The sequence below is a fragment of the Sciurus vulgaris genome (assembly GCF_902686455.1).
Source record: "Sciurus vulgaris genome assembly, chromosome: 9".
Lineage (NCBI taxonomy): Eukaryota > Metazoa > Chordata > Mammalia > Rodentia > Sciuridae > Sciurus > Sciurus vulgaris.
Genome location: NC_136469.1, coordinates 112,001,836 through 112,016,932, shown reverse-complemented (window position 1 = coordinate 112,016,932; position 15,097 = coordinate 112,001,836). Strand labels below are relative to the sequence as shown.

The 15,097-nt window shown below is 39.2% G+C and overlaps 1 protein-coding gene across 1 annotated transcript in view; it reads left to right on the top strand.

Annotated features, from left to right (window-relative positions):
- The window catches only part of LOC306669832 (LIM and calponin homology domains-containing protein 1-like), a gene marked incomplete at its 5' end in the record, with an annotated part of 35,899 nt that continues 20,802 nt past the window's right edge, over positions 1 to 15,097 (top strand). The window contains 9 exon segments of the mRNA XM_079153980.1: positions 1 to 63; positions 626 to 821; positions 2,468 to 2,631; positions 6,035 to 6,122; positions 6,125 to 6,139; positions 9,639 to 9,761; positions 10,475 to 10,491; positions 10,493 to 10,516; positions 14,825 to 14,908. Coding sequence (XP_079010106.1) covers positions 1 to 63; positions 626 to 821; positions 2,468 to 2,631; positions 6,035 to 6,122; positions 6,125 to 6,139; positions 9,639 to 9,761; positions 10,475 to 10,491; positions 10,493 to 10,516; positions 14,825 to 14,908 — 774 coding nt within the window.

The following is a 15,097-nucleotide window of genomic DNA, read 5'->3' as shown; positions in this document are numbered from 1 at the left end:
ATGACCCTGATGTCAGTTGAGCTGAACTGGAGCTTTGATGGCTTCTTGGGACTGGAGATGACAGTACAAGTCATAATGGAGAGAGAACATCCAGGTGGATCTGGGGGAATAACTGATACATCTGAGGGTGATTTGGCACAAGTGGAGAAAATATAGCCCCGTTGAAATCTTTAGGAATTGCCCCTATTTTGATGAAAAGGAAGGAATAATAACCAGTGAGAGAAGAATAGGGAGAGAAAGTGAGAATGAATGAATGCACAAATTAAAAATCCAGCAATGGAAATCGCTAGGAGCCCAGGAAGAAAGAGAGTCTCAGGAATAAAATCTACAGTGTTAAGAGCCACAGACAGCTATGCCCAGGCCAGGCAACTGAGAGGCTAATTGCAACCTTAAAAACCAACCCTACTTAACAAATGATACGATGCTAAGCCAAGTCAAAAGGTATTGAGGGACAAATGGATGGTATCTATGGTTTAGAAAACTTGGAAGAAGCAGGGATGTACACGTGACAGGAGAGCCTGGAAGAGGGAATATGCATGTCCTCCTGCTTCCTTCAGTCTCCTTCCAACAGACATGGACTCTCACCAGAAAGCTGCCCAGGGAATAGAAGAGATCATTCACATAGGTCCTCTACCATGTTATCCTGAACACTATTATTAAGACAAATCCTTTATCTTTGAAGAAACTTCAAGGGAATACTTTATTCAAGGGGGAAAAATATCTTTTTCAGGCAAACAATGAGGAAACTGAACTCAACAGCCAAGAGGATGAGAATGATGGTGGAAAACCAAGAAAAGGGAATGCAGAACTTGCCTCCTCAGGTTTGTTTCTTACCACAACTAGTTTTAAGGTAAAATATGATGATAACTAGAAAGATATAATGGAGTTGAGGTTTCCTAATGAATCAGAAAGGTTAAGTAGGTACTCTACAAGGGGTGTGCTTGTGCTGCCCCCTGGAGGCTTCCTGGGGAACTTCTGACCCTAGAACTAAAGTTGCTATAAAAAGAAAAGCCCAGGCTTAAATTAGTGCTTGGTTATGTTTTGTTTGTTTTGTTTCTTGAGAGTGTGTTTCCATTATCATAAAAAATATTATATTTTCTCATATAAATAACTCTACAATTGAGGATCCTTTTTTTTTTTTTTTTTTTTTTTTTTTTTTTTTGGTACCAGGCATTGAACCCAGGGGTGCTTAACCACTAAACCACATCCCCAACCCTTTTTTAATTTTTTTGAGACAGAGACTCACTAAGTTGCTTAGGGACTCCCTAAGTTGCTGAGGCTGGCTTTGAACTCCCCAATCCTCCTGCCTCAGGCTCCTGAGCCACTGAGATCACAGGCATGTGCCATCACGCCTGGCTTGATGGTCATATATTGACACACTATAGCAGCAATAGATAAGACATATGTCAAAAAAATTTCATAAAAACTGGGCTGGAAAAGAGGGGTGGGAGGGGTGGAGGGGAAGGGAAAAAAATAACAGAATGAATCAAACAACATTACCCTATGTAAATTTATGATTACACAAATGGTATGCCTTGACTCCATGTACAAATAGATAAACAACGTGTATCCCATTTGTTTACAATAAAAAAAATTTAATTACAGATATCTTCAATTATATGTAAGAAATTGACAGGGAAAATTCTGAATTATTTCTCTTTACCGTAATTTTCCTGATTTATCTTGTTAATGTAAATGTAAATTTTTTAAATGAACTTGAGAATAATTTTGTCATGTGCCCAAGAAGGATATGGGGGTGGAAGTGGAGGGGAGGTGGATTCTAATAAATACATGAAAAATTTTAGGAGAAAAAAAAGACCTATTTCTCTGTTTGTTATAAAGTTTTGGTATATTTTTATGCCAATTTGTTATTCATAGTCATTTTCTATAAACTTCCAATTTTTTTTGCTGGGTGAATATTTTTAAATATTTTTTGTGAAATTACTTAACCCTTTGCATTCCACTTACATGGCACTTCCCAAATTTCAGGTATTTATTTATTGTAATTATAATTATTATTTTATTTTAAACCAATAATGTGTAATCAATCAGTTTTTCTTTTGTGGAGTTTAGAAATTGTTTCTTATTCAGAAATTTCTTACTACAAAAACTTGCCTATATTCTTTGCTTAATGTATTTGGTATATACTTGTTGTATTTGATTGTTTTACACACATAGAAGCATTTTGGATTATGAAAAAATAAAAAGAAGCAGGTTTGCTTTCTCAAAAAAAAAAAAAAAAAAAACTGGGCTGGGGTATAGCTCAGTGGTAGAGCATTTACCTAGCACGTACAAGGCCCTGGGTTCCATCCCGCATCACCACCACACGTTTATCATCAACCGTAATTCAGTATCTTATTGCCAGGGGAGGACCTAGACTAAGCTCTCATCGTGGCATTGTTGGAACATGGCCCCTCGTATGATTTTCTGTTTCTTCTTTCTGTGTCTGGCTCTAATTCCCTTCTAGAGCCGCAGCATTTCACAACAACGGTGACTCGATGCAGCCCGACTGTGGCCTTTGTGGAGTTCTCCTCCAGCCCCCAGCTAAAGAACGAGGTGCCAGAAGAAAAAGACCAGAAGAAGCCAGAAAATGAAATGAGCGGAAAGGTGGAGCTAGTGCTATCACAAAAGGTGAAGTACAGAGTGGAGGAAGGCGGTGAGATCCAGCCGTGCTCCTGCTGCCTGCAGCCTGCAGCTGGGCTGTGCTTGATCACAGAGATTTCGTTTTCTCTTCTAATCCGCTTTCCTATCTTTAATCTGTATTTTTCTCTGGAAACCAATAAGCTTCATGACCGTTGTGAAGAATTTATATAAAAACATACAAAGATATATACATATAAATATGTAACAAATATGCAATACTGTAATATGTAATTATATATTTAAATACACACAGAAATAGGATGAGAGAGGGATAAGCCACTGAAACTTACCTCTTTATTAGTAATACTGAGCATATATTCTTTCATCATCTTTTAAAATTTATTTTAAAATTTTTTTTAATTTTGAAGAATTCAATATACTTGAAAGAAGAACATAAATACCATTTATAAAGCCTTGAAGTTAGATTTTCATTTACCATTCATAAGCTTGCTTATTTTGCTTTTAAATCCGTCGGCATTCTAGAGATTTTTTTTCTAATATTTACCTGTTTTTAGTGATGGTACTTCGGATGCCTCTGGATTTGAATAACAAGAAACTTAGGAAATTATTATTCTTCTATAATTTTAAATTTGTATTCTTTAAATTTTCTTCCATGTTTGGAGTCTCATCTCATTTACATTAGTTTGGTTTGTTTTCAAGCACTAGGTCTTTATCATTTACCCTATTTATTCTCAACCTTGGCTACCCTGTAGATTTAAAAAATACTAAACCCACTCCAGACCATCAGAGTCTTTGGAGACAGGGACAAGGCATCTGTATTTTTGAAGACTCCCAGGTAATTCTAACAGGCCACCAAGAAAGAGAACCACTGCCTTGCATGACTGGCAAAGTCATCATGGTGGTACATCACCATTAGGATAACCCACAATTTGGATCTGACTTTAAAGTGAAAAATTCATCACTTTGTTCATTAATCTGTCATTAACTCAACCAGTACTGACCATGCCATCTGTGCCAGGCATCGCAGTAGATACTGGATATTCAACAAGAAATGCCACGTCCCTGGCTCAGAAGGGAGAGCAGTGTGTCCCTGGAAGAGCCTCTAAAGCCCATTGCCTTGATGCTCTGGGGACCTTTCTTAAGTATATAGAGAAATGTGTAGGGTTTTTTATATTATTAGCTAGTCCTCAATTTTACATAGAGAATTCAAGAAGGATCTGAAGGTCTGCAAAGCAGAATTAAATTGTAGATACAAACCATGGGTTTGGGACAGGCAGGATTCCCCACCTTTGCAGATTTTGCCTTATTCACAATAAACTCAAAGACATTTTATATTTATTGTCTTTCCAAACTCATTTTTTTTTTCATTTAAATCTAAACTGAAAGGAAAACTCTATATCACTCCTAGATTTTTTTTAATCAAACAAAATGAAAACCATGACTAAAAAGTATTCGTTGGCATTCTTCATCTGTGTCTGCTCATTGGTATAAGCCATCTTTGAATCTGAGTATCGTATCTACCCCACTATGGAAAAAAATTGTCTCCAGGCATCTTCAAGTTTGATTTTTGGTTTTTATGCCATGAATAATCAAAGCTAGCTTGTAAAGGTTTTTCTCAGAACATTTTAAGGCATTAAATAAAATATACAAGATTACTGAATTATCCCTGATATCTAATAGTACCAAGTACATACACACCCTGCATTCCATTTTGTGGACTCCACGTTAACCAACACCTATTAGTTGCTTAGCAGATAGAATGAGAGTCTTTTTACCCAGTGATTTTTCTCACCTTTCCCATGTGAATTTCTCCCATTCCCTTCCCTACTGATAGTGGCGTAGATAAATGTGATCACAGTGTTTGCAAAAACTTTTATTTATGATTTCACTTGAGGGGGTCATCTTTGTAAAACAAAGCTCCTGTGCCCAGAGGCTGGAACCTTTTAAAACAGCATCATTCTGTGTATTTCTACTAACAATTAACTATTTTATTTACAACCCAGACTTTATCTGAAACGTGTTTTTGTCGGCCTCATCTTGGAGGAAATGGAACCAGGTTAAGATTTTGAGGTCTGTCAACTTTGATAAGACTAGCTTCTGCTGTATGTTTAATACCAAGTTCATTTGGACATCTGGTTGACCTCAGTAATGATGAACGAGTTGATGAACTGTATTTTACTCTGGATTCTTTTTGGGTTGAATATATGATTAATAAAGAAAATGAAATACTATGGACAAGGAAATTTATACATTCCTTTATCCTGAGAACCGAATCACACATCGCGCTGTGATGAAAGAAGTGGTCCATTAGCCTGCCTCACCTTCAGGTCATTAGCTATCACATTAATCTACTGGGAACCACAGCTTCCAGCCAGAGACTGAGATCAGCACTAAGTCCTGCAAGCAGCATGCAAGAACGTGGACGGATGCAGCTGTGTTTTCATTCAAGATTCAGGCTCAGAGTCTACGGACTCTTGTTTTAGATATTGTTTAAGTACGTTTGAAAATCTGGTCTTTAGCAGGAAGCACGCAAGTCTGTAGAGGGTGCTTCTATGAAGGGTCATTAGATTAGGGTAAAACAAATAAAATAAATAGTAATAATAGAAAAATCCATTTTAACAAAGCAAACATTAGACTTTTTAGAGTCCTGTAATTTTGGGACTATTGACTATAAGGAAAGATGTCCAAAGTGTACAAAATTCCCTAAGGGGCATCAGTGCTGTGGCACTGTTTGATAGTGGTTATTTCTAATAATGCTCTTTGCCAACAGGCAAGTATATTGTCTTTAATGTGCTTTGTATAAGCTTGTGGCTGTTTGAATAGTGTCTTGAGAATAATGCTCATTAAAGGTAATATTTCTATAATGTTAGCAGCTTACAGAGTAGATTTTCTTTTAAGCATCTTAGGTGTTATATCTCATTACCTGACATTATGGATTTTGATATTATGTGGGACTAGAGGAGAACATGTGATTGGCCAATAAGAAAAGGAAAGAGAGTAATGTATAGTTTAGACAGTCTACCTGTCTTCTGGGGCTTTGTCTACTGTTTTTTTGTTGTTGTTGTTGTTGTTGGGGGGTTTTTTTGTAATTTATTTAGAAACAGGTCTCACTGAGTTGGTTATAACCTCACTTTTACTGAGGCTGGCTTTGACTTAAATCCTCCTGCCTTAGCCTCCAAGAGCCACTGAGATTGTCCTTTGGGTTTGAAGGGAAGTGATCATCACATTTCTTGCTCTTATTGATTTCTCGGAAAATTACCCTCTGTATTGATTGAAAAGCACGAAAGGGGTTTAGGGAAGGGGCAAAGTTCCATTTAAAAATTAAATATTTGAGCTTATTCTGTAATAGCCAGGATCCTTCAACTTTCTTTCATGTACATTTATTAATAGACAATGTGTGTAACGTGTACATCTGTTTCCCCTGGTCCAGGTGATGAAGCCAAAATCCCCAGAACCAGAAGCAACCCTGACATTTCCATTTTTGGACAAAATGCCTGAAACCAACCAACTACATTTGCCAATCTCAACTCTCAAGGTAAAGAAAAGGAAATGTTGTAATTTTATGTCTACATATTCTGCTGGGCCCATCTCTAGTAAAATATTTTATTTTAAAGGATGACTACACCCTTTATTGTGATGTCCCTTTAGACAGGGTGTATTTGACAGAGTCCACGATAACTTCAAAATGAAAAAACTGAGGCCACATTCCCTATTTGATCAAGCTGAGGACCCTGTCACCAACACCAGGCATTATAGGGTATAAAGGGCCTATCCAAATGTTTGAGGCCTTAAACATTTTTTGTATTATCTCCAAAACATAAAAAGGCAATTAAAATGTTTTTTAAATCAGTAAGTGTTTTGAAAAGTTTATAATCTTAATATCATGTCAAATTTATTATTGATTTTGGTCTTCATAGAATGTCCATTTAACTTGACAATGATTTTGTTAAAAGTCAGATTTTTTACTCCATTAATAATTTCTGGGTGTACATGATGATGAGGAAGCATTCACTATACAGATTAAACATGTTCCTTGCAGGCAAACAATTTAACCTTTCTAACAATTCTTTCTAGTAAGAGGATACTTGAAACAAACAAAAAAAAATCCTCAGTGTGTATGTGAGAACATGTTTTAATATGTGTAAAACACATACTGAGGATATATTTTAATGTGCTGCATATATTTTGATACATTTAACATAATGGGAGAAGGGGTGACCTCTAAATATAGGAGGGTAGGGCCTATGAAGGTCTTAGAATAGTACCTACTACTGCCATGGAAGATCTCAAAATAACACCGACCCCCCAAGTACCTCATAGGCCATCTATGGGTTATGAATTTACCCTTTTGCTCTTTAAGAACCCAAATTTAATCCCTTGTCCTTGTGAGAAACTCAGGTGTTCATACCACCAGGAAGGACCCTTACAATGTGAACTCTGGAGGATGGGTCCTAGGGTTCCACCATCTGTGGGGATTTTCTTCAAAACAGATAGATCCCTGGACTGTACCAAGGCAGTTCTCTAGAAGGGGAAACAGCGAGAGTTTGGGAGGCCGGACAGTAAGATTCCTTGTGTTTCTTTTAAATTTTTGCTTTCCCCACTGTGTATTATAGATTTGATTTATCAGTCCAGGCAAAGAGAGGATGGTATGAGTTGTAGTACCTGGGACTTGTCATTACTTCTCTTTAAAGGGTGGGGCAGCTCTTTGGAGTCACTGTTGGCAGAATCTATGTTGCCTCCCATTAGTCTTGGTTGATAGTTTTTTGGGCCCTACATACAAACAAGGGAGCACTTGGTGAGGAATTAACTTGCACATGTACATCTCTTCATGTGGAAGTAACCTCATACTATCTTCAGAGTATTTGCTTTAAATTGTCAGTCCCACCATCCTGAAGGGAATTGGCAAAAATCAAGTCTCACAACTGGGCCAGCAATTGGTTATATTTAGACAGATTTTAATTCTACCCTATTTCTATCACTTGTGTAGATAAGGAATATAGAGTGGGAATAGAATATTTTAAGCCATATTAATTAGTTTTATTGTCATATATTTATATATTCCATTACCTATTGTAAGGCATTTTGATTTGGGGAAATGTGCTATTGAATTAAGAACTTTATGCTTTAACCTACGCTGAATGATTAAAAAAACAAAATTTAGGTAGCACTGGAGCATTTCAAAATTTGTTCTTCAAGATAGAATTATATTTGGAGTACACCTTTTCTGTGCTCTTTTCTGGAAATTGTAGCTGCAGAAACTACAGCTGATGATAGAATGTCTGGGTTCAAATTGTTGCTCAACTGGTTCTTCCCTGTGCGCCCATCAGGTTCTCCCTCATGTCTAATTGCTACCTGTAAATTAGAAATGATAATTATACCATCCTTTAGGAATATCAGAAGTATTGCCTGAGAAAATCTGTAGAAGTGTTTTGCTTAGTACCTAGCCTGGAATAAGCACTGATAATGTAATCTAGTGGTTGTAGAATAGTAGCAATAGGAGCAGAGATGTAGAACGAGATGTCCAGCAGAAATAAACTATTCCTGAATGCTTTCCTTAAAAGAAAAGTACTCACATTACAGAGTCATGACTGCAAGCAGGAGTTCTCAAATGTGAGTGTATGCCCAGGCCCTGTGGGGCACAGGGCCCACCCTCACTGGGTCTGAGTCTGTAGTCTGGACAGGAGCCAAGAACTTGCATTTCTTACAAGTTCCCAAGTGGTGCTAATGTGGCAGACCTAGGGACCACACCCCAAAAACCACTGACTCAAAGTATTTATTTAAATCGTGCCTCAAAGACATCATTGATAGTTTAAAAAATAACAGTAATACTTATGTGGCATTTATGAAATTCTTATCTTAAAGGAAGCAAAAGAACTTTAATAAATGTCACCTTAAAAAACATGGTTTGTCTTTTATGAGCTTGGAGCAGGAGGGAAATAATGGGTCTCTGCCCAGATATAAAACGTCAATATAGCCAGGTATGGTGGCACACACCTGTATTTCCAGGAGCTCAGGAGTCTGAGACAGGAGGATCGCAAGTTCAAAGCCAGCTTCAGCAACTTAGCGAGGCCTAAGCAACTCAGTGAAAATCCTGTCTCTAATAAAATACAAAAAAGGGCTGCGAATATTGCTTAGTGACTAAGTGCCTGAGTTCAATCCCTAGTAGCAAAAAAAAAAAAAAAAAGTATATTTAAGTGACTAGTCTTAAATCCAGCACCAGTCCAAAGAACCATAAGGTTAAGATCAGGAATCCTGGAGCCATACCTAATAAATACTCTCAGAAATAACAACAACAACAGTAATAATAATATTACCCCAGAAAGTGATATCACCCATATCTCTTTAAAGTCATCTGTTTATGAACCAATCACACTGCCACTAAAGATCTGCAAGTAAATCCTAACTGTTGTTCCACAGGTTTCCCCAACACACATGTATACATCAATTCAGTCTTTAAATGCTATGAAAACTTTCATAAAGACATTTAAAGGTGACCAACATCCCTTTCTCAACTCTCACACAACAGTAGAAAGATACCTCAAAATTGTTTCAGTAAAATAAATGCACACTTTAAAAACTGGACTTGTAAGGATATGAACACGTGCCATGAACCTCCTTCACCGCATACAGACGCGGACACTTCTTTTATCGACCATAGACTTGCACACATAACCTTCATGAAGTGACATGTGTATAAAGTAATTAAACGCCTGTCTCTGCTGCCTTTTATACTTTCTAGTGTTCTCCCAAAGCAATGTCAACTGTGCATTTTTCTCCTGCCTAGCATATTGTTTTATCATTTTGAGACATAAAGTTTAAACAATAGCATTGTTAAATATGAGCCTGTAAAAGTTCACCTCACCCCAGGAAGACAGACAAAAGAGCATAAACTGCCCCAGTTCTCCCAACTTTTGTCATTGTCTTCAGGCTTATGTTTTTGTACAACATTTTGTGCTTTGGGGTCACTGGCTCTCAATTCTCGTGTCGACTGTAATCAAGCCTTCTTTGATACATGGGGACATGGCCCTATTCAGTTCTCACTGGTTTCATGGTTTTCTGTTCTGTTCTGCCGTCCGATCTAGAGTCGCCTGGCACTGCCAGTGTTCCGCTTAGAGTTCAGAACTCTTGGCGACGTTCCCAGTTTTTCTCCCAGTCAGGTAAACTGCTTACTGGGTAGCTGCATTTCTTCTGTGCAAAAAATCCATGTTGGGGGCAACCAATGATGTCTCTGGCATTTGTCTTCATTTCTGATTTCAGGGAAAAATGCTTGTTTTCTGACACACAGTTAGCAAAGAGCTTGCTTTTTGAGAGCAATACCAGTTACACTAAAATTGAAATTCATAGAATTTCATGTCAATTTTGAAAATCCAAAGAAATGATATTATCCACCACATTCTTTATTGTCCACTCCCACCTTTTTCAAACCAAGATTAGAAGCATTTACCAGAAACTGGTAATGGTTCTCTTGTTAACTGTGTTACTCTCTTTCCTTCCTGGATGACATCTGACCTCTCTGTATCCTCTCCATCTAGGCAGGCAAGGAACTGCTCAGTTAAGACAGAATGCAAGGTGTATTGAGACCAGCACTCAAAGGGATAGTTTTTGCTCCTAGTGTAGTACCTGGTGCTAATTGATGTGGTCAATCATTTTACACTGGAAACCTGTGCTTCTTTTGGTGATGGGTACCACCTGCTTCAGGGTTTGGGGGTCTGCTTTATTATGATTTTCTAATGCTCTTGAATTTTATATATATATATATATATAGTTTTCAAGCTGACCTACGAACTACACACTACTTTGAGAGGATCAAAAAGAAAGATAGGAATAACTCACATCATTAATCTTTTTTTCTTTCTTTTATTCTGTGCAGTAGATTCTCCAAGCAGTGGAAAAGTCACCTGCAACTACACCTGTAAGTAACCCATTTGAAAGAGCAAGATCAGTCATGTGATTTTACTTTACAGCATATTTGAGTTTGTTTGTTTGTTTTTAACAATATTCAGCCAGCCAGGCATGGTGGTGCACTCCCGTAATCCCAGTTATTGGGAGGCTGAGGCAGGAGGACCACAAATTCAAGGCTAGTCTCAGCAACTCAGCAAGACTTTTCTCAAAATAAAAAATAATAGGGGCCTGGGACGTGGCTCAGGGGTAAAGCACCCCTGGGTTCAATCCTCAGTACCACCAAAAAAGAAAGAAAAAAATCTATATATAAACCAAAAATAAGACCCAAATAATTGATTTTAAAAGAACAATTTAAAGTCATGCATAATACTGTCAGGCAAATTATGAATACATGGATTATCATTATGTGAGGTTGGAATCAAGCCTGGAAACCAAATGATAAGTCAGGAATATAAAGTCTAAAGAAGCACTTAAAATTAATGTAATAGTAGGATTTAGTACTAAAATAGAAAATTTCTGTAGTCATTCAAACTTTTTTTTTTTAAATAAGGACCATGCTTCAGTGTGGCAAATTGCTGACAGAGAGGACCCAGACTGGGCTTTTTCTGGGAGACCACCAAGGCCTTGACTCATTCCCCTTCTCTGCATCAGGATCTTAAATTATATCACTTGTACATATTGTTTTCTATTTTTTACTTCCATGAAGTAAGAAAGTATTTGCTAATGAAAATATCAAGACACATGCTTGCTTCTGAATTTTATCTGAAAACTGAATTGGTGTTTCCAGTGCTTGGTCTATCATCCTCCTTCAGCCTCTGAAATCCCCATCCACCTGGTGATGTCCTGTAGCATTGCCTCTGATCCACTTGGGGGCAGCCATGTGATCACTGTTATACCTTAGATTCCAAATTTATTAGCCATGTGACCCTGAAGATATTATGTAAGTTCTCTGTACTCCATCTTCCTTGATTGTGCGATGAGATAATAATAGCTGTCTTTCATGGTTGTTGTGAGCCTTAGTTGAAGAGCCGTTTAGCACAGTGCCTTTTAGTGACCTAATCATCCCTCCCCAATGGCTAATCCAAGAGACAGGCTGCAGCCAATACCAATTCTTAACCTCGAGGCAGATTGTCTCACCTTGGGACTCCAGAAGTGCCTGTGTAGAATGGAGAAGGGACCTATCATTGTCATATAACCTTCAATCTCTCCTGCCATATTCCAGACTTAGGGACCATTTGTGGAGACTCAGGTACAAGCCAGTACTGGTAATCCCAAGTTTCTGGGAAAGCTGAGTTCACCTGTGATGGATGAGAACCCCCAGAGATATCCCAAAGCTGGCGTTCATGATACAGATCTGAAGAGCGGGACGTGCCCACTGGTTTCCATTTTAAGCTGCATTCAGAGCAAGGGTGTTCAATTGTTCACTTGCCCCCTGGGCAGGAGTAGAGTGAAAAGGCACCCCAAAGAGATACATTCTTATTTCTGGCTTATAGAAAATAGAACAAGGAAGAGAAAAATCACTGACCTATTTAAGTAAATTCTCTGACAGTACCCCCCTCAAGCATGATGTTCTTTCAATAGTAATTGGCTCCCCATAGGATAGGAAAGTATAAGAGACTTGGAAATAAGGAAAGCCTAAGGAGGAACTAAGCGTGAGATGGTGCCAACCTCAGCAGACTGACTGATTTCAGTGGGACCATGTAGTACTGGAGGCCACAGGCCTGTGAAGGAAAAAATCCCATCACCCCCCATGAAGTGCTTACGTTCACTTATTCAACAAACATTTATTGAGGGCCCAAAACAACAGACCTTGAGAAACTTAAAGGGAAAAGAGGCATCCCTGCCTTGTAGGAAGATACAGACCTATGAACAGATGCATTGTGGGACTAAGTTGGGCTCAATGCTCTCCAATGTGACCTCCTCTAGCACCTCTTGCCTCTCCTTGAGACGGATGGTCACACTGTCTTCTGATGATCATTATGTACACTCAGCTGTGAGCTCCGCAGGCTGGGCCTCTTGGTGGGTGACCCACCCCACCCCACCTGTAGTAAGAGCTCAGCAAATAATCACCAAAGGAGGAAGATCGCTCTTTCTCCCCTCTTGTTTATTATGCAGTTGTCTTCCTCCTCATCTTCCTCCTCAAATGTTTTCTCTCTCTTGCTTTTTAACCAATATTTAGTGCTTTCTGTGCTAAATTCCCACCCCACACTTCCATCTTTCTACTGCTTATGTGGCTTACTCTTGAGATTACCGCTTAGCATTAATCTGAGACTTGAATATTCCTAATAGATTCTCTCATTTCCCTTCTTTTGGACTTTCCTCACTGATCCCCCTATGTTTTTAGTCACATAAACATCCCTCTTCTACACAAAGAAGGGCCATGCCCCTGAGCTTCTAGACATCACAACTGCCTCCAAGTCCTACAAGAATGCCAGCAACATTAAAATCCAGTACAATTTCCATTGGAATCCACACTAGGATGACATTTCATGGTCATTTGAGGACATTTGGGAAACTTTAGTTTATATACAATTAAGTACCCCCTCCTACCTTGCCGTAGCCTATGGCATGCATATGTGCAATATGAACCCCAAGGGTGGAAACTAGGAAGTACATTTCCCTATCCTAGAGACCTGTCTTTCTTTACTATTCTGTGAGCATCATGGCCATTCCAACTATTCATGAGAACCACAGCAAGAATGAGGCCCACATTCCATCTACCTAAATACACTAAAGTGATGGCAGCCTGGTCTGCACTCTCTGCCTGGAGAGGCTTCCCTGGACCAACTGGCCATCAGGCACCTGAGTGATGTTACAACTCTTTTGGGGATAGAGCAGGGTGCAAGTGGGCTGGCCCCAGTATCCTGGAAATAAGGAAACTAGACCTATTGACCCCTTAGACAGGACTGACCCTGGCCAGCTTCCCAGATGCTGGGGGAGATAGATTCTGCTGGCTCCCCACCCTGCCCCACTCAGCCTCTCCCATCTCTCCCCAACTCCTTCACCTTCACTCTCTTTTGCCACTCAAGATTCCCAGGCAGTTTCTAAGTGCCTCCCAAAAACTGCTCTATCAGAACAGAGAGAAGGGGGAGAACATAGTTATTGATGGACTTGGTCTGCCTGGCACCTACCCTGGTGACTGGGTGGCTGGGCTTTAAATGCAGGAGCCTATCCTTTGCTAATTTTCCAGGGACAGGCTGTGATTTCTCTCCTTCCATCCCTGAACCCTCCTAGTCCCACATTCTGCAGCATGGGTACCTGCTTCGGTCTATGCCTCCTTCTGTAACTACAGCCATCCCTTAGTGTCCTCAGGGGACTGGTTTCAAGCCTTCCTCAGATACTCAAATCCTTGGATGGCCAAGGCCCTTATATAAAACAGCACATCATTTGCACATAACCCCTTACATAGCTTCCCATATACTTTGAATCTTCTCTAGATTATTTATAATTCCTAATCCAATGTAAATGCTATGTAACTAGTCATTAATTCAGTTGTTTAGGGAATAATAACAAGAAAAGGTCTGTATATTTTCAGTACAATTTAAAAAATTATTTTTTTTTTCTTTTTCTGAAGGGCTGTGGATGGAACCCAGGGCTTTGCACACACTAGGCAAGCACTCTACCACTGAGTTATACCTACTCCCCTTTTGAATTCTATCTGTGATTGGTTGAACCATGGGTTCAGAGGACTAGCTGTATTCCGGTTCATTCAGTTGATTCCCAAACTTGCAAAATCCTTCTGCCAAGATTTTTTTTTAAGTCTTTGAGTTTGAGTGTTTTGTCAGCCTCAGGTCAGGGATTTGCCTTGCCTGGATCCTAGGAGCTATAGGTGGACATTGGTGAGTTAAATAACCCACTTTAGGGAATGCTGGTATGGAAAAATAATTGCAATGTAAAGTATTGGCTATATAGTACAGCAGACACTTGTTCTTACAAAATGCATTTCTGCTGAAATAATTGGTCCCATTGGCTTGGATCTAGGATCAGTATGTAGATCAAACATCTCGTGCTCAGGAATGTGAATGCAATTAAGACATCACTTCTAAAAGAAATGAAGCAAAATCTTCCCCCTCCTCCACCCCACAGCTACTTATGTTTCATTAGTTCCCAAAAGCCTCACAGAATCACACCAGCACCTTGGAAGTACACTGAATAGGGAGTAAGACCAAACACTGGTCTCTAACACCAAAAAGCACATTTGGATATGTGCAGGCTTGAGCTTGTGCATCTCCATTAGCTGGAGACAAATTGTCTTCTTTCGCCCTGGCCTATCCCTGAGGACAGAGCTCAATTCTGATCTTGTTTTTATTTCTCTGAGCAGTTTAAGTTCTGGGCATGGGACCCAGAAGAGGAGCGCAGGCGACAGGAAAAGTGGCAGCAGGAGCAGGAACGTTTGCTCCAGGTAGGAATGGGTTTGCTGCTGCCCTCTCCCCTAACCTTCCTTAGAAGATGTTCTCTTCATTTCTGCTGCATTAAATCTATCTTTAGCACAGGAAACGGATAGAAGCCAGTTCTTCTCCGAAGTTGGTGAGTCTAAGTCAATGCATTTCATGTCCAGGTAACAGCATCCTATATCTAACTCTCTGCCAGA